Consider the following 27833-nt stretch of genomic DNA (forward strand, 5'->3'; position numbering starts at 1 on the left):
AATTTTTTAAAAATTTAAATTTATTGTATAAATTTTTATTATAATTATAAAAATAAAAATAATCATTTTAAATCAATTATAAAAACTTTTTTTTTAAAAAAAAATCTAAAACATACTTATATACATAATTTTTATTATTAATTTATATAATTCATAATTATATAATATATAAATTTTTGTCCTATATTTAAAAAGTTATACATATATTTGTATTATTTCCGTATTGTATGAGTGTCCATATCTTTGCTGCATGGTGTTCATTGAGTTAGCAGTTGTGAGTGAGGATTAAGCTGTGATATATATACTTAGCAACCTCTTGAGTGAGTTTGATTCTAAAAAATTGCTTGGTGATTTGTTTATCCATAGTGGTTGGATTAGGTCCTTTCTTGGGTGTTGTGATGGTGATTTGTGGCACTTTTTGTTCGAAAATAACGAAAGTAGCCTTGGTTGTGACCCTCCATTGATGTGACCCTTGGGAAGGACCAGGCAGGCACTGCATACATTGCATGCAACAACAGAAGGGAAGAAGGACCTCAACCCAAGTCAGCCAAACACAGCACATAGAGTTTCAGAATCCTTTTTTGCCCTTTCCATGTCAGTGACCCTAAACGGTAACAGTACAGTACACTCTGCCTCCGCTGAATTTCAGACAAACAGTGTCATTCACCCCTCACCCAATCAACCATCAGGTGCTTTCTTTTCCACTTTACAAACCAAAACCAATAATAATATTTGCACACAAAACCAAGAAAAACAAAACATCCCTATATATTCCTTCATACCATTTTACCAATTAAGTGTTAATAACCATTTCTCTTGCTTAGTTTAATTGCCATTTCTTTTACCATTGGTTTTACGGTTTAAGGGTTTCATTCATTGTCCTTTTTTTTTTTTTTTTCCTTTTGAAATTTCTGTGAGGCCCAGTGGGGCTGTGTGATGAGTGAAAGTTTGTCTGGGAGTGAGTGAGAAGATACGAAATATGAGATAGAAAGAGAGAGAGAGTGGTGTAGCTGTTTCATGCTGCTTTCACACATCCTATGTCGTTATGTGGCTGAGGATTGGGTCCACCGACCCCTAGGCCTTACCCTCTCTCTCATTCATTAATTTTTGCTAGTGTAAAATTTTCATTTATGACAAGGGAGAAGTGAGCAAAATCTGGAAAAGCTTTTCAAGAGGAAAAAAGGTAGAGAATAATACAGAAAAAAGGAAAATGTTTTGTGAATATGTGTTGGTGTATCTGCATGACACCAAATCAGTGAAGAAACTCAGTAATATCATTGCCACCTCAAATTTCTCATTTATAACAAGCCAACCTCAGGAGAATATTAACACCAGCCACTGTCCATGGAGGGGTTGAATATTTGCTATTGCTATTGCTATTAATTTCTCCCTCTTCAATCTCTCTTTCTCCCTTCTATCTCCCTCTATGTTTTTCTTATTAGCAAACACAAATGAATAAATAGAGGTATCCCAACCCTTTTATATCTCTCTCTGTGTTTTTCCTTTGCTAGAATTCTATTAATTGCTTAAGAGTTTTGTTTTTGAGATTTTGGGGTTGTGAATTGAGGAGGACTCAAATTGCATGTGGATTTTCCAGAATTCTGATTTCAGTTGTGGGGTTCAAGGAGAAAAGGATACTCCCAGGAGAAGCAGAAGAGGCTTATTTTTATATATAGGGCTTGCTGCAAGACATGGCCACATCATCTTCCTCAGCATCACTCTTTGGATTCAGAGAAGACGATCAGAACCAGATGAAGCAGCAGCATTCCTTGACACCATCTTCCTCAACAACTCCAGCTGCACCACCACCCCAGAAGAAAAAGAGAAACCAGCCTGGAACACCATGCAAGTATCTTCAATTTTTTAATCAGATATACCAAGATCTAATCTATAATTTTTTTTTTCCTTTCATGGATATTGCATCTATTTTCATTCCACAAATGTTCTTTGGTACCCTTTTGTTTCACTTGGTATGTGTGAATTCCCTAGGGAACCCTAATCTATAAACAAATGTAATTAAGATGGACTGAAATTAAAAGGGCATGTATGTATTTGGATGTTTGTATATGGATTGGATCACACTCAAGTGATTCTTATACATATATGGTTTCTTGCTCATAAACAAATGTATTTGGAAATGTTTGTCTTGAAGCTTCCTCGATTTGATTTGCAGGTTTTGGTAGTATGTTCTTTTTGTTTTCTTTTTTTACCTTGTGTGAATTGATGAGTTTTGTAATAATTTGTTGTTTGGCATTTTTCCATGGCAACAGATCCAGATGCGGAGGTGATAGCACTATCTCCCAAGACCCTAATGGCAACAAACAGGTTTATATGTGAGGTGTGTAACAAAGGGTTCCAAAGGGAGCAAAACCTACAGCTACACAGAAGAGGACACAACCTGCCTTGGAAGCTTAAGCAGAAGACTACAAAAGAGCCAAAGAGAAAGGTTTATCTGTGTCCTGAGCCCACATGCGTCCACCATGACCCTTCAAGAGCTCTTGGAGACCTCACAGGGATTAAGAAACACTACTCTCGCAAACATGGTGAGAAGAAGTGGAAGTGTGACAAGTGCTCTAAGAAGTATGCTGTTCAATCAGATTGGAAAGCCCATTCTAAGACTTGTGGCACCAGAGAATACCGATGTGACTGTGGTACACTCTTCTCCAGGTAAAACACCCCAAACATAGTACTCATTATTAACATCTATCTATTGCTGTTACCCTTTTTCCAAACACTCAACTTTTACTAAGTATTTTTACTCATTATGCAAAATTTAGCCTAACACAGCCACAAATGGCCATAAACAGAAGAAGGAGAACAGTGTCTGGTTTGCTTTCGTTTTTGTTTTGCCTTCTTTGGGGTTGGCTTAAGGGTTATATTAGATTCTTGTGTTCAAACACACAACTCATTTACTAATGACATTGAATTAGACTTAAAAGTGCATTTCTTGATATAATATGAGAACTGTTTTCGAGTCTATCCAATCAACTTTTTGTTGAGTTTATCAGAGAATATCATATAGTAAAAATTGGAGCATTTGTTTAGTATTTAACCAATTCTTAATAGAGAAAAGGGGTTAGATGGTTTGTTTATGTTGTGAGTATGGTTTGCTTTCAATTTGATTGATTAAGATTGTGTCCACTCGCTTGGTTTGTTCTCTCTGGTATGGTTTCCTTTGTCATCATTCGATTCTATTGGTACGGTGGCCAACCAAGAGAAATGGATGGAAACATCCCCCCACGTGAATAATCTCTGGAAACTGCCTTGGTTATAGGGCGTTCAGAACAAACACACGGAGGAACAGCACCCTCTTTAGCCCTCTCTCTCTCTCATCAAAAGGCATAAACCCCTTTCCCATTTCACCTCGAAAACACCGCCATTTTTTTTTCTTTTTCTTCTTTTGTTTTCTATTCACGTGTTGCTAAGCCATGAAGAGGAGAGAGAGAATATCTGTGTGATATGTTACAACCTTTGTTTTCTTCTGGGTTGGCTGAATGCGTTCAGTACTGTGGTCTTGCAGGTTCTCCTTTTCATGATAACGTTATGGCCTAATCAAGCATCCAACTCTCTCTCTCTCTCTCTCTCTGTTTCTATGTATCTAGTTGTGGTACTACTTTTCTCTTCCTTCCACCACATGATTTTGAGGTTTTATCATGGTGGGAGCAAGTGAGTGGTCATGCTGAATTCACATCAGAGATATTCAGTACCTAATAAATGTTAATCATTAACTCACAAAGTGGGCACATACTTGTTCACAATCTTTATAGCATTCTAGTCAAACCAAGTCCACTTTCAGCACAATCTCACAATCATGCTTTTTCCATCTCACACCAACATTCAATACTATTCCTTGCTTCCATTTATTCAACACTCCTGAACTCACCTCCTTCACACTGCACTTCTTAATTCATTGGTTAAACTTTTTTATCATCTTCTACTTGAGTTATTCCACCTACTTCTTCTGTACCCTTTTGGAAATTCTCAGTTATCTTCTCATTGCTTCTCGAGTTGTCACCATGTTATTTTTTTCTTATTACTCGTTTCATAAATACACGCAAAATGTTTGTCCTCGGCACAATTAAGGCTTTTATTCTTATGTTTGGATGCTAACATTTTTTAAGTGATTCTGATTAAGATTTTCATTGTCTTTTACTTGGAAAAGCCATGTCCTAATTCTAGTAATCTATTCTTACTTTAAGATACGTGACAAGTTTAAATTATATACTTTTTATATTATTTCTCAAGTGAACTATTTCATGTCATTTTTAAAAAGTTTTAAATCAAGGTTAAAAATCATTATGAACTCTCTATCTCTCTGTGTACGTATGTATATTAATTTTCTTCTAAAAATACTTTTTAACATCAGCAAAAAAAACTTATAAGGTATATCTATATAAATTAATTTTTCTTGTTCTGAATTATTTTTAACAAATTCACTCAATCATTCTTATATTCTCTGGTAAATAAAAAAATATTGTGTAATTTAAGATCAATCTCCAACTAACATATAAGCGATTCACAAGAAAAAAAAATTAACAAAATTTAATTATATATCATGTGGAAGACTAATAGTTAAAAAATCATGTTATAAGATAAGTAACAATGAGACACTTCCTGCAAAATATTGAAAATCAGTTTAGATTAACTTGAACATTTGTTAAGTAATTAAAAATTATTCTAAATATATTTAAAAAAATTATTGTAAGAGTTGATGGTCGTATGTAATTATTATTACATTATTAACAAATTGTTAATAATTTTTTTATATAATTATGTTTTAAAATTATTAATGATATAAAAATTAAGAAGCTTGTTTTATATATGAATATTTTGTTTGAATCCCATGGCATGAATGCAGGAGAGACAGCTTCATCACCCACAGGGCGTTCTGCGATGCACTTGCTCAAGAGAGTGCAAGACAGCCGCCAAACCTTGGCGCCGCCATTGGCACCCACCTCTTCGGAACCGCCGCCAACACCATCCCTCTTAACCTTTCTCAGGTCGCTTCTCACATCTCCAACATCCAAGACCCCACCACCCAACCAACAGAACTCCTCCGCCTAGGCGGCGCCGCCGCCGCAAGAACCGGCCAATTCGACCACCTCCTAGGTTCTCCCTTCAGACCCTCCCAACAACAACAACCCTTCTTCATCGAACCTAACCAAAACTACCACCCCGACCAACAACAGCAACAACAAGGGCTGCTCCAAAACAAACCCTTCCAACAAGGACTAATGCAACTCTCTGATCACCTCACCAACAACACCAACTCACCCTTCAACCTTCCCTTCCTTTCAGCCACCACCAATGCTTCATTCTCAGAAAACTTCAACAACAGCAGCAGCAACAACAACAACGAGGGCACTAACTTCTTCACAACTTCAAGCGCTCCTTCTCTCTTCAGCAACAACGCTGTGAGCGCAAACGCCAATGCAAACGCGCTATCTCACATGTCCGCAACTGCACTGCTTCAGAAAGCCGCACAGATGGGTGCCTCGTCGAGCAACAGCACCGCTTCGCTGCTGAAAAGCTTCGGAAGCGCGTCCTCCAGCAGCGGCTCAAAATCCGAGCAACACAGGGTGAATGCTGCGGGCTACGGCGGCGGAATGTTCGGAGGGAACGTGAACGAGCAGAGCAACAGCAACCTGCAAGACTTGATGAACTCGTTCGCTGTGAGTGGAAACTCTTCCATTTTCGAAGGTGGGTTTGAAGCATATGATCATAACAACAGGGAGGGAAAAGTGCATGCAATGAGCGGAAGCAGCAGCATTGGAGGGTCTGATAGACTCACCCGCGATTTTCTGGGTGTGGGTCAGATAGTTAGAGGCATGAGTGGGAGTGGAGGAGTTCCACACAGAGAACACCATGGCTTCAACTTGAGTTCTTTGGAAGCAGCAGATCAAAGAAATAACAGTAACAGCAATAATAATAACAGTGCTGCGCCGTCAGGTCAAGCTTTTGGAGGTGGTGGAGGGAATTTTCAGTGAGGAAAATCATCCAACAAAGTACAATACAAAGGTACGCTTATTGCTTATTAGATGATATTTTAGATATCAATTGTATCTGTTTATCAGTTATTACATATTTTATCAGCTAAAACTGTTATATCAATCATAACATCTCGTGATGAACTGAAAATGAATATAGTAATAATTAGTGACACTTTATGGATGATGATTGGTAAGGGTGATTAAGGGTTGCATTTGATGTGATAAAAATAAGATGAAAGTGAAGGGATGGAGAATGTGAGATGCATATATTAAGCATTTGATGTATAATTGGTGAAGGTGAATGAGGGTTAGAAAGATGGTGGTACTTTTGAAAAAAAGGGAAAAAAATGAGTGTACTGAGAAAAAGAGCGTGTGGTCTGACAAGTTGTCTTGCATGGGGTGGACAAGGACGTTGTACAGTACTTTGGTTCTTCTCTTGTCTTCTCCTTTTCATTTTCTTTCATTTTTGGATATATTTTGGGTTGGCAGAGTCACAAGTGTCAAACTGGTGGCCCCTCATCTAACCAATACAATACCTCCTCTTATTCACATCTTCTCCCACTGTCATATAACTATATATAGTACCACATATATATATATATATAGAGAGAGAGAGAGGTATATGTATGTATATATATATGTATATGTGTAGATTGTTAGATATACTTATTGGTTATTTTCTTAAATGCATCGCAGAGAATGTTTTATCTGGACGAATTTAAAAGACTTTATTATACATACATTTATGTGTAGATTGTTAGATATACTTATTTTGTTAAATGTCTTGCAGAGAATGTTTTATCTTGACGAATTTCAAATACTTTATATATATATATATATATATATATTTAAGAAAATAACCAATGAGTATATCTAACAATGTACACGTACACATACCTCTCTCTCTATATATATACAGTATTTTGAAAGGCTATTTGTGCTGCAGGATATAGTTGTATGTTTTTGTGTAAGTAGTGATGGAAAATTTAAGTTCACTGATAATATATTGTTTTGATGTTATGTTTTGTTTATATACATTTTAAATTCTCCTTAAGACTCATAATTACTTTAAAAATAAAAGGTTTTTTTTAAAGTTCATGTAAGGTGATTCATTGAAAGTGGATATTGCTTTTGATACAAGAGAATATTTTAATTTTTTAGGATATGAGAATTATAAATCTTGAACATAAAATTATATTTGTAAAAGGACAATGATTAAGATTAAAATTAATTAAGTACATGACTATTTAAAAAAATCATATTCTTAATAAGTTTTTTTTAACGAACTTAATATAACTTATGTGTACTTAGTTTTTAATTTTAACTTTAATTTTTAGCCATTAAAATTTTATTTAATAACTTATATTTATTGTTCTGTATATATCCTTTATATATATTAATTGCCTCCTTTAAAGATAAATTAATATATTCATTTGACACATAAATGAATTAATTAATATTTCAATGCATGTATGACTTGCAATACAATTGCTTGTATCAGTTACTAATTTGTTATAAGTATTTGATGTTAGAACCTTTTAAAATAAGTTATTAACCAGTCATTTGTAAAATCACATAATCACTTATAAAAAATAATGTACTTCAATTTTAAAAATTTATAATGAGATTTAAGTATTAGTGTTTATTCATTTCACTGTGGTATAAAAAGCATAATCTCTTTTTAAGTATATAATATTTGAATTTATTCTCCATCTGTTATTGAAGTTAACTATGCATGCAGTTGTTAGAATAATGAGTGTATTATTTGTCGCACTATATATAGGGAAACTCCAATTAGGTGGTACTCTAGTTAATTAGCTAAGTAATTAAGTAGCAGTTTTAGAAGAATCTTTTCAGTTTTGGCAACACTTTAATTTTTGTTTTGAATAAAGCCTTGTCGTAAGAAATCTGATAAGGTAGATGATGATTTCTGTTGATGTAGTTTCACTACAAGAAAATCATAAAATAGAAACCAATTTTTAGAGACCAAAATAATTAGTTACAATATGAACTAAAATAGAGACTATTTTAGAAATTAAAAAAAAAAATTGGTTTCTAAATTAGTTTCTATTATTTTCTATTATTATTAAATAGTTTCTAAATTGGTATCTAATTAACAACTAAAGTTTTAACTACCAATTATTTAGTTTCTTGTAGTGTTTATTATGTTTTTCAATTGAGGATTTGTTTGGTGGTTGGTCTTGACCACTTTTTGTATAAGGATTGAAACATTCCTGAAGTGTTTGGGTTGAGATACCTTTGAAGTGTCTGTGTTGAAACATCTATGAAGTGTCTCATTTTATTTTATTTATTCTTTATTGATAAAAAAAAATTCACAGTCTCTTTTTTTTTTCAGGATTTGAAGAGGCTCCATTGAAACTTGAGTCTTGAGTTGATCTAATTAAGGGTTTGTAAAGTGCAGCATTAGGGAAGCACATGTGGAAGTTTCTGCAATTTACTAATAGCGCAAGCAAATTAGGGTTCAAAATTAGGGTTCTTCAACTCCTACCAACTTTCTAAATGTTTATTGGGATAATAAACAAAGCAGGTTGAAGATTTTCATGGTTTAGTTGAATAGATTTTGTTATTGGAGAATGCATTACATTAGTTATGTTTAAACTTCAGTGCCATGAATGACTTTGTTCATATATACTTTGGCATTTTCTGCTTAAATGTTCTTCGACATCTTCACATCCTGATGGTCCCGTTATGTCACATGCTTCTTTGCAAATCTTTTTTTTTTAAATTAAGTTAATTATCCAACTCTGCTACACTGCCTTTAACTGTTCGTCTTCGTAATTTTCACACTTTTCTTTTTCTTGCTTCATCTGACACTCTCTGTCATTAATTTTCCTGTCAAAGTAGTTTTTGTTTTTGAGTTTATTTTGGATTTTCTGTTTTGGAGACAGTGTTCTTGGATTTTTGTTAGGTGCTAATTTTTGTATGAGTTTAAATTTTTTTGAAAGTGTTATGTTTATTTCTTGTGGTAGTGTGTATAAGAGTTTCATCATTCATTAAATAATTCTTATTTATTTATTTATTTATTTATTTTTATTGATAAAAAAATATTATAAAAAATTATTAAATAAAAACTAATTTTAGAGACTATAAAAATAATTAATTGTTATAATGATTAAATTATAAACCATTTTAGAGACGAAAAAAATTATTATTTTATAAATTAGTTTTTATTATTAATAAATAGTTTCTAAATTAGTATCTAATTAGCTATCAAAGATTTTGCTACTAAATTTAAAATCTAGATACCAATTTAGAAACTATTTATCAATCATATAAAATAATTTAATTTTCCTGTGAAAGTAGTTTTTGTTTTGGAGTTTATTTTGGATTTTCTGATTTGGAGACTGGTGTTCTTAAATTGTTGTTAAGTGTTAATTTTTTTTTTTGAGTTTGAATGTTTTGAATGTGTCATGTTTATTTCTGATAGTTGATAGTGTGTATAAGAGTTTCATCATAGAAAACTTTGTTTGAAATTTTGTATAAGGGTTGGGACATCCTGAAGTGTTTTATTTTATTTTATTTATTTTTTGTTGATAAAAAAATAAGAGTTTGATTATTCATTAAATAATTCTTATTTTTTTATTAATAAAAAAATACTATAAAAAATTATTAAATAGAAACTAATTTTAGAGACTATAAAAATAATTAGTTGTTATAATGACTAAATTAGAAACCATTTTAGAGACTAAAAAAATTATTAGTTTTTAAATTAGTTTTTATTATTGATAAATAGTTTCTAAATTGGTATCTAATTAGCTATCAATGATTTTGCTACCAAATTTAAAATCTAGATACAAATTTAGAAACTATTTATCAATCATAAAAAATAATTTAAAAACTAATAATTATTGTAGTCTATAAAATGGTTTATAATTTAATCACTATAATAACTAATTATTTTTTGTTTCTAAAATTGATTTTCATTTAATAATTTTTAACTCATAGATGTGTCTAATTCTTCTTCTCTGTTTTCATTAACTAGACGGAGTCTTTTATAAAAAGTAGTTCTAATTTGAATATAAGTGAAATTCCTACTTTAATTTTAACACTTACTCTTCCATCTTATTTTTTATTTTTCTCAATTTAATCTTCATAATTTACTCATGCATAATTATAATAATGAAAATATGCTCTTAATTCAATAAATTGTTAATATTGTTAGAGATAATGTAAGTTATGTTCAATAAATTTAACCCTCACCCCCTCTTAAGTCTGTTAGGTTAAAAACATTTTTCTGATTTTTCTTTAAGTAATAATGTTACTTAGAATAATGACTGTAAAAACAACAAACTATCTTTTTGAAATCCTCCATATGTCCTGAAAATAATTATCAAGAATGTATTAAGTAAATTTAAAATTATATATTTTAATAAATAAAAAGATGACGGATAGGTATAATCTGAAACAATATTAAAAACCATTTCAAATTATATATTTTAGAATAAATGTTTCCAAAATGATTGCAGGAAGACATTTCGTGATGTATAATTTAAAAGAATATTTTTATGATTATTGGTATATTAAAAAATTAAAAAACATATGGGAAGAAAAAAACCATGTCTTTGTTAAGTTTTTTCTTTCGGGTGCATGGACAGTGTTTTACGTCATGTGTTGCACTATTCTACTTATCAACTTCAAATGTAGGTGTTATTCAATACAACACTTTGTTTCTTCAATAATGTTGCTAGATTTAAAAAAAAAAATACTTAGCTATTTTTCTTTGATTATTTGAATATTAATGTTATTTAACATATTGTCTATTTTTTAAGAGTGTCCAATGTTCCCAAAAACCTAGGTTCATTTGAATACACTAATTTAAGGTTAAATATATTATTTGTTTATACATTAATTTATGATTAAATATATTTTTCGTTGATGTTATAAAGAAAATTTTGTTTCTTAATATGAAATTGGTTTTTAAATTTTAAATTTTATGAATATTGGTAGTTAAAAGATTATTAGAATTGATTTTTACTGATATTTTTTTATTACGTAAAAAACGAATTTTAGGTCTAAACTGTAAAAAATATTCAGTATGAAATATTTTAAAATCATTTTGAAAATTTGTTTGGCAAATAAATTGGAAAATAGATAAAAATACATTTCAATAATTACCTTATTAGGAAAAATATATATTTAATCAATTAATTAATCACCTATATTTATTTTGAAAAATAGGAAATAAAATGTTTTTTTGACAGTAAAAAAGCAACATCTCTCGCAAAATCCGTAAGAAAACACTTTTTTTTTACATTACCCTTCACCTTTTTCTATTGTAAAATAATAAAAATATTTAACAAGTATCTTTAGAAAGGTGTGTGGAAAGATTGTATATATAATGATATATTGGAAATGATAATTCATTTTCATGTATAATTTTTAAAAAGGTGTGAGTTGTTATTTAATTACTATCAAAATAATATTATAAAATTAATTAAAATGACATTTTATTTTTTCAATATATATGCATATGAATGGAATTATACTGACCAGTTACACAATTTACCATAAAAAAATTAGTTGAACGAATTGATTACTTTACACTGTCTGTTTCTATGTAAATAAAGAATAAACAAATAGAAATGTGATAAAATGAAAGTAACAAAAATAAGTCATTGTTTGTTTATAAAGGAAAAATATATAGGTTGAGAAGAGCATATTTTTCAACTGTTTTGAAATTTGTTAAAAAATAAAAAACAAACACAAGAAAATAATAAATATTAATATATTAAGAAAAATAATAAAGTGAAAAATATGACTTTTGGGATTAAAATATATTTTAATTAGTGTATAAATTTTTTATATTATATATTTAGTTATTTCACTATTTCTTCAATTTATTCAAATAGAAGGCATGTTTAGGATACTGAATCAACAAATTACATCACTTGGGCTTGAATCAAGTTCAGCTTCATGGCCCATAATGGTAGGCTTTTTCTTCGGACACCTCCATAATTTTAAAAATAACTATTTTTTACCTTTTATAAAAGTGATTTTTGAATTATCTATTCTGAACATATGTCAGAATAATTATTTTTGGAAATTTTCAGAAATAGTTTTCTACATCAAATGAAATCCAGTTTAGAACAAATTATTTTGGGACAAAATTATCAGAATAAATTTTCTAAAATATATATGATATATTTCCGAACGAGTTTTTCAAAATGGAATTTCTACAATAAGTTTTTCCAAATATAAATTATTTTAAAATATAAATGATAACTTTCAGAATGAGGTTTTCAAACTAACTCTCTTTCTTTCTTCCTCTCTCTCTCTCTCTCTCTCTCTCTCTCTCTCTCTCTCTCTCTCTCTCTCTCTCTCTCTCTGAGGTGCAGTTAGTAATTAAGGAGGTGCAGGAAGTAAAAACCTAATTGTATTGTAAGTTTCACACCCACACTATTCACCATTTTAGAGTATTTTTGTGTGTTAAATATGAATTAGTGGTTTCAATATTAACTATATTATAATATTATAACAGTATAAACTATTTTAATATTTTTGTTTAAAAATTTTGTTTGTCACGTAAAAAGAAAAACTAACAAAAGTCCATTCCAATAATTTTTTTACTCCAATAACTTTTTTTACTATAAATATTTGAGATTTAAAATTTGGACTAATGATAAAAATCAATTTCTTGAAAGGATAAAAAATATATTTTACTCTTTTTTTTTTACATCTATGTATATTATTGTACTATAGCGAGTGAAATTCCATCTAAAAAAGGTTGCACTCCTGTTTAAAACATGCTCCAAATTCTAAAGCATGGTACGAAACCAAATAAGAGATATGGAAAACCACTAAAAATAATATTTTCTTTATATTAAAAACGTACTCATATGTATAGTAAATTAGTTTATGAAAACACTGATTTTATTTTATTTTTCTTCAAAAAAATTGCTAAGAGTAAAGTTTGTTTTATTTATAACATATAGCTTCTTCTCATACAAACCATATAATTCAATTTTCCATTACATTTTAGTTAAAGTATCTCAATACACACAAAGACTAATTGATGTCATTAAATATAACTATTTCATTTACAGAAAAAATACATAATTACTAACTTACTTGTAAGTGCTACATTTAATTATTATTTTTCAATTTTCTTACTTCAAATAAACAAAGACAAATTAAAATACATTTAAATTTTTTATAACTTTTTGTGTATGAAAGGCAATAACTCATTACTTTTCTAAAATTTTCAAATATACAAACACAGGCATGCGTTTATCTAGTAACAATAACATAAATATAAAAATAGATTCTAGAAAGTTATTTGTAAAAAACATTAAAAAATTCATAATATAAGTATTTTTAGAGGAAAAAAAAACAACGAAAGGTTTTTTAGAAAAATTTGATAAAAATGATATATATTTTAAGAGAAAATAACCAATCAGGAACTGCATCTATTACAGTGATACAATTGACTGAGGAAGAAAGTTTTTTTTTAAGTATCTTGATTTTTCCTTTCCTTTTAATAGTACACAGTGCATGGATCATTTGCATTTCTTTTTGGCTAATTCTCTATCAATTGAATTGTGACCTGCACCCACACCTAACTCCTGCACAGAAATTGTCTATTTTATCCTTAATCTTTCAAATATTTTATGTTAGAAATTGTCTATTTTATCCTTAATCTTTCAAATATTTATATCCCTAACATAAATAAGGAAGTTCTAGATGGGGTTTTAAAGAAAATGATAGGTGCAGATCACAATTGGAGAATTAGCCCTTCTTTTTTCCTAGATCTATACTTGTTTCTGCACCTTACAAGTATCTCTGTTTACTCTCATTCCAAAATAGGTAAAAGTATATTCTGAAATGCCTATTCCTGAATAAAAAGTAATGGACAGAGATATTTCTAAGGTGCGAAAAATTGGACCCATTCCTCAATATTTCACACAGTAAAAGAAAAGCACGGTATTCTGGTAACAGTTATGGATTTTCCCAAACATTAGAACCCTTTTAGTCCTCAATTTCAACTAGACCGAATGCAGCAAATATGACTGTAAAATCTGGTACAGTGGACAACTTGGTCACAAGTATAGCACTACATAGCATCATCCACCAAAGAAATATTCCGCAGAATGCTAAATAATTAGACGTACAGAGAGTTATAGGAAACACAAATGTTGAACAGAGGAAGTCACGAAAAGGAAATCATAGACGACTTATCACAGCTTCCACCTCGGAGGGGGTATAAAGATGATATGTTGGAGCCACCTTGGCAATGTCAACGTTGTTGGGAGTAACCTAAGATGAAAAACACAAAATAAAACAATTATTTTTTATTCAGGGAGGGGCGTCAATTAATTGGCAAAACATGCATTTGATTTGCTCCTTACCTTCTCTTCCATAACTTGCTTCAAAATGGATAAAGCAATAGTCTCGGCTTCCTGAAGAGTCAGGTCCTGCACAACACAATAATTAACACCAGATTGCATTGCTTTCAAGTCATTCAGCATATTATGGTTCAGCATAATTATAGAAAAATAATCACTGATTTTTTAAAAGCTCCAAGGGACCTAAAAGAAACACTTATTTCTTCAAAATAAACATCGAACCAAACATGCACTTAAAGCCTCTAGAATGAAAGATGTCCTTTACAGCAAACATAGGCAGTGATTCACAGAACTCAAGAACAAAATAGGAAAATGGCATTAATTTGACCATCAAAATTATCAGAAAAATTAACTAGTTTGACTTTTTCCTAGACAAGCAAAAAATTCATTATGATCAGTAGAAATATAAACACTAAAAACAAGGAACAATCTCAACTGAACAGTTGAGATAAGTATATTAATGGTAAGAGGGGATATGAAAATAGGATTTAAACAAAAATCTGCAGATCAGTGGAATTGTTAGTTTTATCTTCTCATTAAGTAAACTGGAAACTAGGTAAATCTTTAAGTTGAAGTTTAATTTTGTGATTCCAGATAAAATAGTATTACCTTTTGTAAAACGTTATTTATAAGGGGAGGTAATCAACTATAAGTTTACTGTTACAAACAGAATAGAAGGTTTATACACATTAAACATAAAAATATTGATACCTTGTTGAATTGTTCTTGCAGAGAACTGTCTGCACCTTCCGACCCTGAACCAATTGCTTTTCCATTGCATTGCCAAAATGTGCCAGATGGATCAGTGTAATATCTGAAAATCAGAACGTTTAAATTCAGTAAATGTAAGAAGTCCAAAATGAAAAGGGCTGGGAACAAGACCAGCAGAGGTAAACTACATATCATCCAGTGAATGAAGAAATAAAAGCCTAGGCAGTAGACCAGAAACAGAATAATGATGTGCATTTATTTACTGTCTAAACAACAATATCCATTAGTCGTCTGTGACATACATGAATAAGAAAATTGTTTATAATTGAGCCTTAAACCTTTATATATAGGTGACCCTAGATGCTACCCTAAACTGTTTTCTTGTTAAGGTAGAAAAAGTTGCAAGTTGCAGCCAACAACTGATTACCATTGCAAAACAAAAACATCAATATATATATATATATTTAGAGTAGAACTAACAGGGTAGATAGCTGAACCATACAATTAATTTATGCCACAAAGGAATGGTAAAAGAAGGCACATTGTTGAACCAAAAAAAGCATTATCTTAAAACTACAAAGTGCAATAAGGTGCGACAGTATTACATGACTATGAAGCATCTGCTGAGAATGTCAAAGTTCCGACTACCTTAGAAAAAGAAAGATGTAACATACACCAACTTTAAGACCTTTTTTCTTAAAAATATCTTTTGAAATATGTTATAACATGTTTGGGTAATCCATAAGCTTTTAATAAAAATAAATCTGAATAATATCAGATTTCATAATATTTTTAGAAACTACAATGAATAGTTTCAGAAAAATTTCTCCACAAAAACTCACATTTTTACACAGCCTCAAAATTACTTTTTTAAGCTTAAACAAACAAGCTCTTGAGTAATGAGATAAATTATAAAGAAAGGCCTTGAGTAACAACAACAGAAGAAGATAAGTTATACTCAAGGAACCAATCTATGATCATGATCAACCAAAATATTATTTTTTATTGAAATATCTTTTGTCCAGTATTCCTTTCTATAATTTCACAAATTACCGGATAAAAGCATAAGATAAAAGGAACAATAACACTAATTTAAAAAGACCATCAGTATCATAAATTCAGACAAACAAACTTTTAAAGTAATCACTGGCTAAACATAGAAAACAAATCAAAAGGACAACTCCATCACATCATCACCCACAAGTAGCCATTGCTTAATAGATGAAACAAATACTTACAAGCTAGGCCCATTCTCATCATGGCCAGCAATGAGAAGAGATACTCCAAATGGTCGAGACTGCCAAAGAGAAAAGAAATGGATTCTGTTAAAATACATGCATGATGATCTACTGTAACTGTTATTTAGTATTTTGTACAAAAGAAAAAGGTTTATTGGCATATGCTTCTTAAGCACCTTACATGAAGAATTGTATATTTATAAATTATAATGTTAAACATTCAACAATGGATGCAATGCCAGGATATCAGTGCATTAAGAAAATTTGTTGTAAATAAACACTTGTTTATATCTCCAATCAACGGTTGTCAAATGCAATATACAAAGCATCTGTATTTCTAGCAGATACATAAGAAGCAACTTCACAAGAAATGTTCATAAAATATTTTTTCCTAAACAGAAGCATCACAAAAAAGCAAGCAAACAAATAAAGGGACAAATATCAAAGCTGAGAATTATTTACCATGGATTCTTCATCACCTTCACCAAAACGCAAGGCGAGATCACAAAGAGCTTGGGTTGTGGACTCAACAGTCATTGGCTCACCGTAGGAGAACCTATGATTCTGTGAACAATAAACCAAAATATATCAATCATTAACTAATCAACTACCCGATGATGCACCCATAAGTGTGGTTTTAATTTGGATCTACACAATTGCAATTATACATTTATTATATTTAAAGAATTTTTAATACTTTTTCAATAGGTATATGTTAGGTATCGTATCCTGATATTTTCAAAGTAAGCATATCGCTGTATCGAATATGCATTGTATCCGATACACGCATCATATCCATGCATCGCAGCAACTGCCTAATATATGCTATAAGGTTCACAATACCTGAGTTTCCACCCGTGCATGCTCAACAAGTGTTCGAGCATCAGCAATCAATCCACTCATTGCACAGCCTATGTGCTCATCAATTTCCATAATTTTCTCAACACTACTTGGCTCCTGAAAGAAAGTTTTAAGCTTTTATCAATGAAGGCGCAAAGCACAAGTAACCACTACCAGTTAATCATGTCTCTTTATGTTCAATAAAATCCATATAAACTATAAATTCGGTTATCATATAGGCAGACATTTATAGGTTCACTATAAGCAGGACCTAACAATAATTTATTCGGTTATCATATAACCTAACATTTATAGGTTACCAGCACATTTTTTTATATCAGGAACCAGCACATTTATGTGTAAATGGTAAAAGTAAAAACAGACCAGCAGTGGTGAAGTTATGCGCTTTTCAACTGCAAGGACAACACCCTCTTTAGTCTTCAACCCAATTGCAGTTGATCCCAGCTGCAATCCAAGAAAACCCATTGACAAACATACAAATTAGGAATAGTAAACCCTTTTTTTTCTTTATTGATATGGACAAAAATAATCACAGAAGAGAAAGAACAGGGTGAAGCAACACACCTTGATGGCTTCAATTGCATATTCAACCTGAAACAAACGACCTTCAGGAGAAAAGGTGTTGACTCCTCGGTCATACTCAGTCCTATTTCAATCACAACATAAACAATTAAACAATTAGAAAAAAAATAATAATTGATTCAGGAAAACCCATTGATTCAGGAAAGGCCTGAACTGCAAGTTAGAAGTAAAGAATGGGGGAATTCACCTTGTGAGAAACATCTCCGAAAAGATTTGGTGAAATTACTGCATAAAATGGTGGAAGCAGAAGAGATTAGAACAAAGAAGGGCATGAGTAAAGAATGGGATATATTGTGGGTATTGGATTTACTGAAGAGGCATTTGGTTTGCTCCTCAATGGGTTTTGTAGGCATAGGAACAGGGCAGGGTGGGGACACATTTTTCCTTCCCCGACCACAATCCCAGATAGGGCTGAAAATTGAAACCCCCATCTCCATCCATGCTTACTGTTTACCACTTTTTAACTCATTTCTTGATCAAACACTATAAAGTCTCAAGCACTATAGTTTATAATTTAACAATCTAATATTAATTTAGAAAGTTAAATCTAACAATATAAAACAAACACAAGCACAGTAGATAGAACTTACAATAATAAGCTGCTATTGTAGCCTCATTACAAGTAATTGAAATGTAGTCTCGTTAAAATAGTAAGCAGATATCAATCTAACATCATAAATCCAATACAAGCATTGTAGAACTTTCAGTAATAATCTAATATTGGGCAAACCAAAAACCAGTCTCATAGACACACACTTCTCTTATGTTTATTAACACGTGATACTGATCCACTCTGATATTTTTCTCCATTCTTTTAGCCAATCACAGTACCTAAAAACCTAAAGGAACAAGATCAACCCCGCCCTCCCATCCCCATTTTTCTCTCTCCCGTTCTCTCAAAAAGGGGAAGCAATACACAAGACCTCCCCACCCTCTCTAATTCACACTACCCCCTCCCACTGATTCTTTTCCTTTCTTTTAAAACATACACAAACCAAGCTCTCATTCCCACAACCCTGCTCTCTCTCACCCTTTGATATTTTTTCCATAAACATTAACACACAAACGCCCTCTATTTACCTCTTTTTTTACCCTCTTCCCATTCTATGCCTCCATCAATCAACCCATTTAGTGTGACATTGACCGAATAATCACCATGGCTGGTGCAGGAGCTCTCGTATATACAGAGGCATACCCAGCTCAAAACAACCAACGACTCACGAACAACCATGAATCACACACAGTTGAGTAAACGGCATCAGATCATCCGTCCAAAGTATCGACAAGAACAGATTATAATTGGGTAACATACAATGAATCAAAGAGGGGAAAGTGAAATCAAACTTGCAATGCAAAAAAAAATTGAAAACAGAAAAGCGAAAAACCCTACCTTCTATTCGATCTGCGAATGCTGTGACTGCCCCGCACTGCAGCAGAGGGTTCCGCTTTTGAGCTTAATTTGCTTGCTCAAGGGGCATTCTCAAAAGAGTCAAAACTAAAATTAAAATTAAATAAATAAATAAAATAATATTAATACTACTAAATAATTTTAACAAAAAATATTGTAAAAAAATTAAAAGGTATAATTTCAGACTAGTTCTCTAATTAGTAGTTAGATTTGACATATCATTGAGAGTTTTAAGATCAATTAGTAAGATAAATAAATTAGTTAATCTTCATCTAACTAATTTATAAATTAATTTAATCAACACAAATAAACTTTTTTAAAGAAGCTTGTTTTAAAAGTTTTTACTTATAGACGAAGTTATTCTTAGGTGATTTATTTAAATTTTTTAATTTTTTAATATTTTATTAGTTTTAATTGTTTTATCTATCATTACTTAATATTAATCTTATAAGTACTATTAATTATTATCATGTTTTTAGTATTTATATTTTTTTATTGATTATTGATTGTACTCAGATTAAATTTTGTCTGAAAAATAGTTTCGAAATATTTTTTTTTAGTTGTAAAAAATAATTTTTATAAAAAAAATAGAATGTGGAAAAGTTGTAAGTTGTGATTTGAAGATAATAAATAACTCATTTTTAATTTTATTTTACAAATTTCAGCTACTATCTAAAATGCATTTGTACAAAAACTATCCCAACCCAACACATGCTCTACATAATTTAGAAGATTATATTTTTTTTAATGTAAAATATCTATTAACTAACTATTTTTTAGATTGTAAATATATATTAATTAACTTGTTATTAGAAATATTACTTTAAATTGTTATAAACCAGTGTACATAAATCAATATACTGATTTCAATGAAAAAATTGGTCAAATAAAACCATTTTATTAAAGAGTTAATTCAATAACAATCAATACTAATCACTGTTGTTCAACCAAAATATATCACTTATAATCTTATTCAAGTAAATCATCCCAAATTCTTTTTTCAAAATAATTTAAACTCACATTACATGATTCGTTTGTAATTTGTGTTTTAGCCCTTCTTCAAATAAACAACAATTTTTTTTTAAATATTCTTCATATTTTATTGACATGGTCAGATCAAATTATAAACCCAAAAACCAGGACAAAAAAGACTAAAAGAAAAAGAATTACAATTAAATTTTTATTATTTTTATTTATTATAATTTAGATATATCACTACAAGAAAATCATGAAATAGAAACCAATTTTTAGAGACCAAAATAATTAGTTACAATAAAAACTAAAATAGAGACCATTTTAAAAACAAAAAAAAAAAAGTTTCTAAATTAGTTTCTATTATTTTCTATTATTGTTAAATAGTTTCTAAATTGATATCTAATTAGCAACTAATGTTTTAACAACCAATTATTTAGTTTCTAAATTTGGTAGAAAAACCTTGGTTGCTAATTAGATACAAATTTAGAAAATATTTAACAATAATAGAAAATAATAGAAACTAATTTAGAAATCAAGTTTCGTTTTAGTTTCTAAAATGGTCTCTAATTTAGTTACTATTGCAACTAATTATTTTAGTTTCTATAAATTTATTTTTATTTCATGATTTTCTTGTAGTGTATAATTCACTAGGTAAGTTCAGTGTTGAGAATTTTAAGTAATAAGTATTGATATTTAGATTCAACCTTTATTATTATAAGTATTCACAAAACAATATTATTGTTCTTATATAATTTAGATATATAGTTTTAGTGATGTCATGTTTACAATAATACATCACATTGAAAAGAAAAATATATATTTTTTAAAATGGAACAATTTTAAAATTTTACTAATTAAATCATATCTATAAATTGGTGTATTCTAATTTATAGTTATCAAAATAACATTTTTCATACAGTTTATTATAGTGTTTAGTATACAATTTATTAAAATGTATAGTTTTTGGATTCAGAATTTAGAATTTAAGATTTAGAATTCAAATATATAACAAATTTTATTATTTAAGATTTAGATTTACATATATAACAGATGTATGATAGATTTTATTCTTACAAGCAATGAAATTGCTCCTCAATTTTTAACCCTTCCTAAGATATTTTCATTGATATTTGCTTCTTTGTTCATTTGTCCATTTGTTCAAATATCAAAAGGTCCATTTTTCTCTACTTAGAAAAAATCCAAGCATTCATTATCCACACTCAGACCTTCTCCTACGTGCCTTCATGTAAGCTCCTTCTACTTTTCTTCATTTCAATTTTGTGTGCCATTCTTTCTCACACATGTTTGGGCACAGTCTCTTGCACTGACACATTACATAGTTATGCCACTTCACTCTTGAGAAGTGCCACTGAAACTTAAGTGCTGACTTATGTGCAGGTTAAATTCTATATGCAGACTAAGCCACACCCTTATAGAACCACGAGCCTGCATGAATGATTCTGAATGGAAAACCAACGATTCCAATAGTGTGGCTCTGGAGAAGTTCAAAAGAGACAGCGCTTACATTGACAAGAATGGGAAACTGAGGAACTTCAATCACAAAAAAGTGTCCAGGAAAAAAAGTAACAAACACTATGAACATGTCTGTGTTCACTTGTTCATTGAAACATGTGTGTGTCATGTTTGAAAAGTGTGTGGTTTTCTATGACCAGGTGGTTCTTTGAGAGGACGAGGATGGAAATATGGTTCTGGGTTTGTTGATGGGATTTTCCCTGTGTTGAGTCCAGCTGCACAGGAGATTCTGGACTTTGTTGAAAAGGGTGTGGAGAGTGAGCGCATTTGGAGTTCACTGGACATGTTTCCTGCAACTCTTGACTTATGGGATGATATTTTCACTGTGGCTGTTCAACTTCGGATGAAGAAAAAATGGGATTCAATCATTTCGGTCAGAAACTCACATTGCTGCCTTCAAACTTTAATTTGTTTTTCATTTTTGCATGGATATTGCCTTTGTCGTAAATCACACATCGAGTAGAGATTAAGCTATTTCATCGTATGGAAGTGAGTGCAAACCTCACTTCATAAGCCGGTTTTATGAGGTTGAGTTAGACTTAAAATCCACTTCAAAATATGGTATAGAGTCATTTTATGCATATCTTAGCGATTGTTTGCTAGACCTATCGTGTCACCCGTTATCAGACTATCCATAATATGTTATTCCATGCACGAGTTGGATATCTGTATCAACATACAAGGATGTTACATCATAGCAATTTTTAGTGTAGGCCTTTCTTAACCCTTTTTGTCTTCAGATGATTGTGATGTTTTGTAGTTCCACACTCAAATCTTTTCTTTTTTACTTTATAACTACTGTCATTCTCTTTCACCAACCTTTCTCTGCTTCTAGCAGATTTACCTTGTTGGTAAAGTTTTTGCCAATAAAGTTCTATTTCATGGGACTTAAGTGACATGAATACTAGGGCAGTGATACTAAGTTTTTGTTTTTGTTTAAGGAAGTTATTAGTTTGTTTTGGTATTTGATAACAGAAAAAACTGTGCAGATATGCAGATGGATACTGCTAAGGAGCTCCTATAAGCCAGATGTAATTTGCTATAATTTACTGATAGATGCTTTTGGGCAAAAGCTTCAGTACAAGGAGGCAGAATCCACATATCTGCAGCTTCTTGAGACTCGATGCATTCCCACTGAAGATACTTATGCCCTTCTTATAAAGGCCTACTGCTTGTCTGGGCTGCTAGAAAAAGCTGAAGCAGTCTTTGCAGAAACGAGAAGTTATGGTCTTCCTTCAAGTATGTTCCTGAATTGTTCATCCACACATCTTCTATCCAACTCTGACTTTGAGGATTAAGACATTCAAGAAAAACATTTAATAAAAACTAATTTTTGAGTTGTGATATTGACAAAATTAGATAGTAATTTAGAGAAAAAAAAACATTGTTATCTAAATTAGTTTCTATTATTGATAAATGATTTTTATATTGATATCTAGTTTGATACCAAGATTTTAGATATCAACTTTAGAATTTAAATAATTGGTAGCTAAAACTTAAGTAGCTAATTAGATACCAATTTAAAAACTATTTATTAATAATAAAAACTAATTTAGATACCAATAACTTTTTTAGTCTCTAAAATAGTATCTAATTTAGTCAATATAAAAACTAATAATTTTTTATTATAAAATTAATTTATAATGTTATGATCACCGGTACAAGTTCAAGTTCAGTAAAAAAAAAATTATGTTAATGTGATACTAATTTAAATAAGGTTACTAGGAACCTTGGATAGTGGAAAGGAGGATTTTGTGCTTTGTGCCAACTTTAATGTGCAATGATATGGTGAATATCCAATTTTAGATTTCAAACATAGGGAAGAGATAAGATGTTAAGGGAAGTGAAAAAAAGACATTTTATGTAACTTGTTTTCACCAACTTTGGTTTTCTTCAGCATTTATTGAGGTTATTCCAAACTCTACCCAATAATTTTTTATGGAAAACTTGTATGTTCATCCATCTTTCATAGCTTGAAATCTGATCCCTTAAAATAGCTAACCATACGAGAATAAATAACCCAGGTGCTGTTGTATACAATGCTTATATGAATGGATTGATGAAAGGAGGAAATTCTAACAAAGTAGAAGAGATTTTCCAAAGGATGAAGAGGGATGCGTGCAAGCCAACTACTGAAACTTATACCATGTTGATAAATTTATATGGGAAGGTGAGAGCATATTAAGATTCTTTATTTTTTGTCTGAAATTTTACTTTTTACATTTTCTGTAAGATATGATCTGATGGGTTTCAAAAAAAGGCAACAAATTTTGTAACTGTCTTCAACTAAACCAAATGTGTGTAATTGTTGATGACCTTCACAACTACAAAGATGACAAGTTTTCATGTCATAAAGGTTGACCCTTGATTAGAGCCAACATGATGTTCATTACATAATTTTCAAATGTTGATGTGGTTATGATATGTATACTTTTATGCATACATTCTAGTGTTTGCTTTACAGTGCAGTCATAACATAGTATTTTTAAAATTTGAAAATTATGCAGGCTGGTAAAGCCTTTATGGCCTTAAAAATGTTCCATGAAATGATGAACCAAAAGTGCAAGCCTAACATTTGCACATACACTGCTCTGGTGAACGCATTTGCGAGAGAAGGACTGTGCGAGAAAGCAGAAGAAGTGTTCGAGCAGATGCAAGAAGCAGGGCTTGAACCTGATGTATATACTTATAATGCCCTCATGGAATCTTACAGGTTGCTACGTAAGACAGCATAAATGCCTCTTTGATTATGAATTTATTACCCCTTTAATCTGTTTTGTTCTATTCGCTTCTCTTTTAGATAGCCATGAAATTTTAGATGTTCAGCAAAAGAAGCTTAATAATTGCAATGGACTTATGTTGGAAATCCCAAACCAAAACCATTTCATAGTGTTCTTACAACTTAGTCGGCACCAAATATCCCCTAAAGTCGAACTATCTTCCTCTTCAAGTTCTGTTGTCTTCTATGTCAGTTCAAAGTGGGTACCTGCAATGACACTTCGATGCCTAAATTAACAATTATCGAAGTGATTGATTTTGTTTTAGCTTTAAATGAACCTTACCTTTCATCATCATGAGCGTCTCATCTTATTTATATTTTTTATGGACCTGGACCTACCAGAGAGATTAGCACAAACCCAATAATCTCCTAATTATGCTTTGTGTGTCCTGATCAGAGTTAGCGTTCGTAGATTGTGCTTTGACGTGGCTGTCATTTAAAAGTGCTTTAGGTCGACATGCCGATAGACCGGTTATTCGGCCTTCCGGTTTTGTATTTGTAAGTAAATGAGGGCAAATCTCACCTTATCAATCGGTTTTGTAAGATTGAGTTAAACATAAAGTTTACTCTCTAATTTAGTACAAGACCATTTATTTTAGTGTTCTCTGTTATTATTTATAATGGTTTCATAACTAGGAAAAATAACTCAAGAATTTTTCTTCAACAGTCGTGCAGGTTATCCTTATGGAGCTGCAGAAATTTTTTCACTGATGCAGCACATGGGATGTGAACCAGATAGAGCCTCGTATAATATATTGGTAGATGCATATGGTAGAGCCGGTTTACAAGATGGTAATTACCTTCTCTTAGAAGTTATCATTTTGTTTTGTTGATTCAAATGAAATAGCCTATCAGAAAATCTTATGAATTGATTCCAAAAACTTGCATTATCTGTCAGTAAAGAACATTATTTCAAATATCCCCACCCCACCAAAAAAAATTCTCTATTTTCAGCATAAGATGAAAAATCTCTTGCAAATTCGGTGAAAATTAGTATATACTTCAAAATCTTGATCTGGGTTTGTACTTAAGATACACTGAAACCAAGATGCTGAAAATCTTGTGGCACATAGTCTTCAGATCTGTTCATCCACTTGACTGGTCTGATACATTTTTTTTCCTTCACATGATGAATGAAATTCAGATGCTGAAGCTGTTTTTGAAGACATGAAAAGGGTGGGAATAACACCAACAATGAAGTCTCACATGGTTCTTCTGTCTGCCTATTCCAAAATGGGGAGTGTGAACAAGTGTGAGGAGATTCTTAACCAAATGTGTAAATCTGGTTTGAAACTAGACACCTATGTTCTGAACAGCATGCTGAACCTCTATGGACGTTTAGGCCAATTTGGAAAGATGGAAGAAGTTCTGACAGTGATGGAAAAAGGATCATATGCAGCAGATATCAGTACATATAACATCTTGATCAATAGGTATGGACAAGCAGGGTTTATTGAGAGAATGGAAGAGTTTTTTCAGTTGCTACCTAGCAAAGGTTTGAAACCTGATGTGGTGACTTGGACTTCACGTATTGGAGCTTACTCCAAGAAAAAGCTTTACTTAAGATGCTTAGTGATATTTGAAGAAATGATTGATGCTGGTTGCTACCCAGATGGAGGAACAGCCAAGGTGCTTCTTGCAGCATGCTCCAATGAAGATCAGAAAGAGCAGGTTACTACTGTGATCAGAACAATGCACAAAGATATGAAGACTGAATTGCCAGTTTAATTTGTTTGATATTTGAGCTGCCACTATAAAGAAAAAGTCTTGTACATATGATTTTTTTCAATCAAAATATTAAAAAGTATTAACATGATATATGACACGCACACGGAAATACCTATAATCTCTAAAATGTAAGATACGGGGATACAGGTCTATAAATAAAAAGTGTTATACAGATGATTTTTTTTCAATCAAAATATTAAAAAGTATTAACATGATATGACACGGACACGGAAATATCTATAATTTCTAAAATGTAAGATACGGGGATACGAGTCTATAAAGAAAAAGTGTTATACATATGATTTTTTTCAATCAAAATATTAAAAAGTATTAACACATGATATGACAGAGACACGCAAATACCTATAATCTCTAAAATGTAAGATACGGGGATATATATTATATAATTATGAATTATATAAATTGACAATAAAGATTTATGTGCACAAGTATGTTTCAATTTTTTTTTTTGAAGTAGAAAGATGTTTTTTCATGGCTAGTTCAAAATGATTTGTTTCTTATTTTTATAATCATAATAAAAATTTATACAATAAATTTGAGTTTTTATAAAATTAATGTATTTTTTTTTTTAAATTGTGTTAGAATAGTGTTAAAATTGTCAGAAATCCAATAAATATGTTTTGAATTAGACACTTCATATATACATTGTACAAGTGTCGATGTCTGATACATGTATCCGACACGGATACACCATTTAATTAAGAGTCTAAGTCTTATAAATTACACTTACTTTAATAAGATGAAAAATCATTAAATGAAGTAGAATAACACTGTTTTTTTTGTCATGCAAAGGCCTATTGTCATGTCTTAATTTAGATACTTAATTTTTGGTTAAACTTTTAGAATAATTGAGAGAGAATAAAATTAATTTTAACAAAAGAAGTAAAATAGTTGCAAAATAAAAATGAAAAAAATATTGAATATTAAAGATTTTAATTTACTTGATAATTATAAGTGTTTTATTAATTAAAAAACAAAATATGAGTATGAGAGTATATATTAAGATTGAACAAATATATAAATACTTAATTAAAAAAAAAATATTACTTATATTCTTTGGGATAACTGATTGAATGTAAAAATTCTTCAACTAAATTTAAACGAATTAAAAGAAAGAAAGACACATTTGTTAGTGTAAATAAACACGCCATAGGAACCAAGCAATTGTATGCATTTGTTTAATGCTCATTGCATCTACAGAGTAACATGTGCTTCTTTATTTGAAAGGTCAACGTATATTTTTTAGCATTTCTTAACAAATCATTACTTGTCCTTTTAACAATGTAGTCCTCTTACTCAACAAGAATAAGCACATCAAAACAAACACAACATTAATATTTCATATAAAAAATTATAAATACATTTACTATTTTTCAATAATAAATAATTAAATATATGATGGAAAGCTACTTTATATGGTAAGATGACAAAACAAACTTCGTTGACAAACTATGCAAATTTCGACATATCTAAATCTCGACATGTCTTATAAAACTCGCAATAAACTCTAAAATGTCATTATTTATTTGCAAAGCATATTTAAATTGTGACGAACTCTTTTTAAACCATAAATGCAAACTCACATCAACAAAAGTTCAACCAGAAGGTATAATTAGAGAGACACACAAAAAAGGTAACAATCAA

At 30.6% G+C, this 27833-nt stretch overlaps 3 protein-coding genes across 6 annotated transcripts; 2 read left to right on the plus strand and 1 right to left on the minus strand.

Annotated features, from left to right (window-relative positions):
* Nucleotides 1-1017: 1017 nt before the first annotated feature.
* Nucleotides 1018-8683, plus strand: LOC137830702 (protein indeterminate-domain 5, chloroplastic-like). Of its 3 annotated transcripts, none has more exons than XM_068638179.1 (5): nucleotides 1018-1183; nucleotides 1598-1845; nucleotides 2271-2667; nucleotides 4859-6018; nucleotides 8347-8683. In XM_068638179.1, the coding sequence occupies exons 2-4, from the start codon at nucleotides 1692-1694 to the stop codon at nucleotides 5985-5987; spliced, it is 1680 nt and encodes a 559-aa protein (XP_068494280.1). In that variant the 5' UTR covers nucleotides 1018-1183; nucleotides 1598-1691; the 3' UTR covers nucleotides 5988-6018; nucleotides 8347-8683. The 3 variants fall into 3 exon arrangements, with proteins under 3 accessions (XP_068494280.1, XP_068494278.1, XP_068494279.1); XM_068638177.1 differs by having other exon boundaries at nucleotides 1112-1465; XM_068638178.1 differs by lacking the exon at nucleotides 1018-1183 and having other exon boundaries at nucleotides 1543-1845.
* A 5251-nt stretch (nucleotides 8684-13934) lies between these two features.
* On the minus strand, nucleotides 13935-19270 carry LOC137830703 (proteasome subunit alpha type-5). The gene is made up of 10 exons (XM_068638180.1): nucleotides 19136-19270; nucleotides 17933-17970; nucleotides 17728-17809; nucleotides 17527-17607; nucleotides 17146-17259; nucleotides 16765-16866; nucleotides 16303-16361; nucleotides 15065-15167; nucleotides 14357-14422; nucleotides 13935-14264 (listed from the first exon to the last, which is right to left on the minus strand). Exons 2-10 carry the CDS (start codon nucleotides 17944-17946, stop codon nucleotides 14172-14174), a joined length of 714 nt encoding a protein of 237 aa, XP_068494281.1. The 5' UTR covers nucleotides 17947-17970; nucleotides 19136-19270; the 3' UTR covers nucleotides 13935-14171.
* A 2012-nt stretch (nucleotides 19271-21282) lies between these two features.
* Nucleotides 21283-26258, plus strand: LOC137830704 (pentatricopeptide repeat-containing protein At2g35130). Of its 2 annotated transcripts, none has more exons than XM_068638181.1 (8): nucleotides 21283-21374; nucleotides 21527-21711; nucleotides 21802-22034; nucleotides 22651-22900; nucleotides 23686-23831; nucleotides 24169-24374; nucleotides 25108-25232; nucleotides 25585-26258. In XM_068638181.1, coding segments are annotated over exons 1-8 (1731 nt in total). In that variant the 5' UTR covers nucleotides 21283-21372; the 3' UTR covers nucleotides 26169-26258. The 2 variants fall into 2 exon arrangements, with proteins under 2 accessions (XP_068494282.1, XP_068494283.1); XM_068638182.1 differs by having other exon boundaries at nucleotides 21307-21374; nucleotides 21545-21711.
* The last annotated feature ends 1575 nt before the right edge of the window (nucleotides 26259-27833 follow it).

The sequence above is a fragment of the Phaseolus vulgaris genome, chromosome 7 (assembly GCF_000499845.2).
Source record: "Phaseolus vulgaris cultivar G19833 chromosome 7, P. vulgaris v2.0, whole genome shotgun sequence".
Taxonomy (NCBI): Eukaryota; Viridiplantae; Streptophyta; class Magnoliopsida; order Fabales; family Fabaceae; genus Phaseolus; species Phaseolus vulgaris.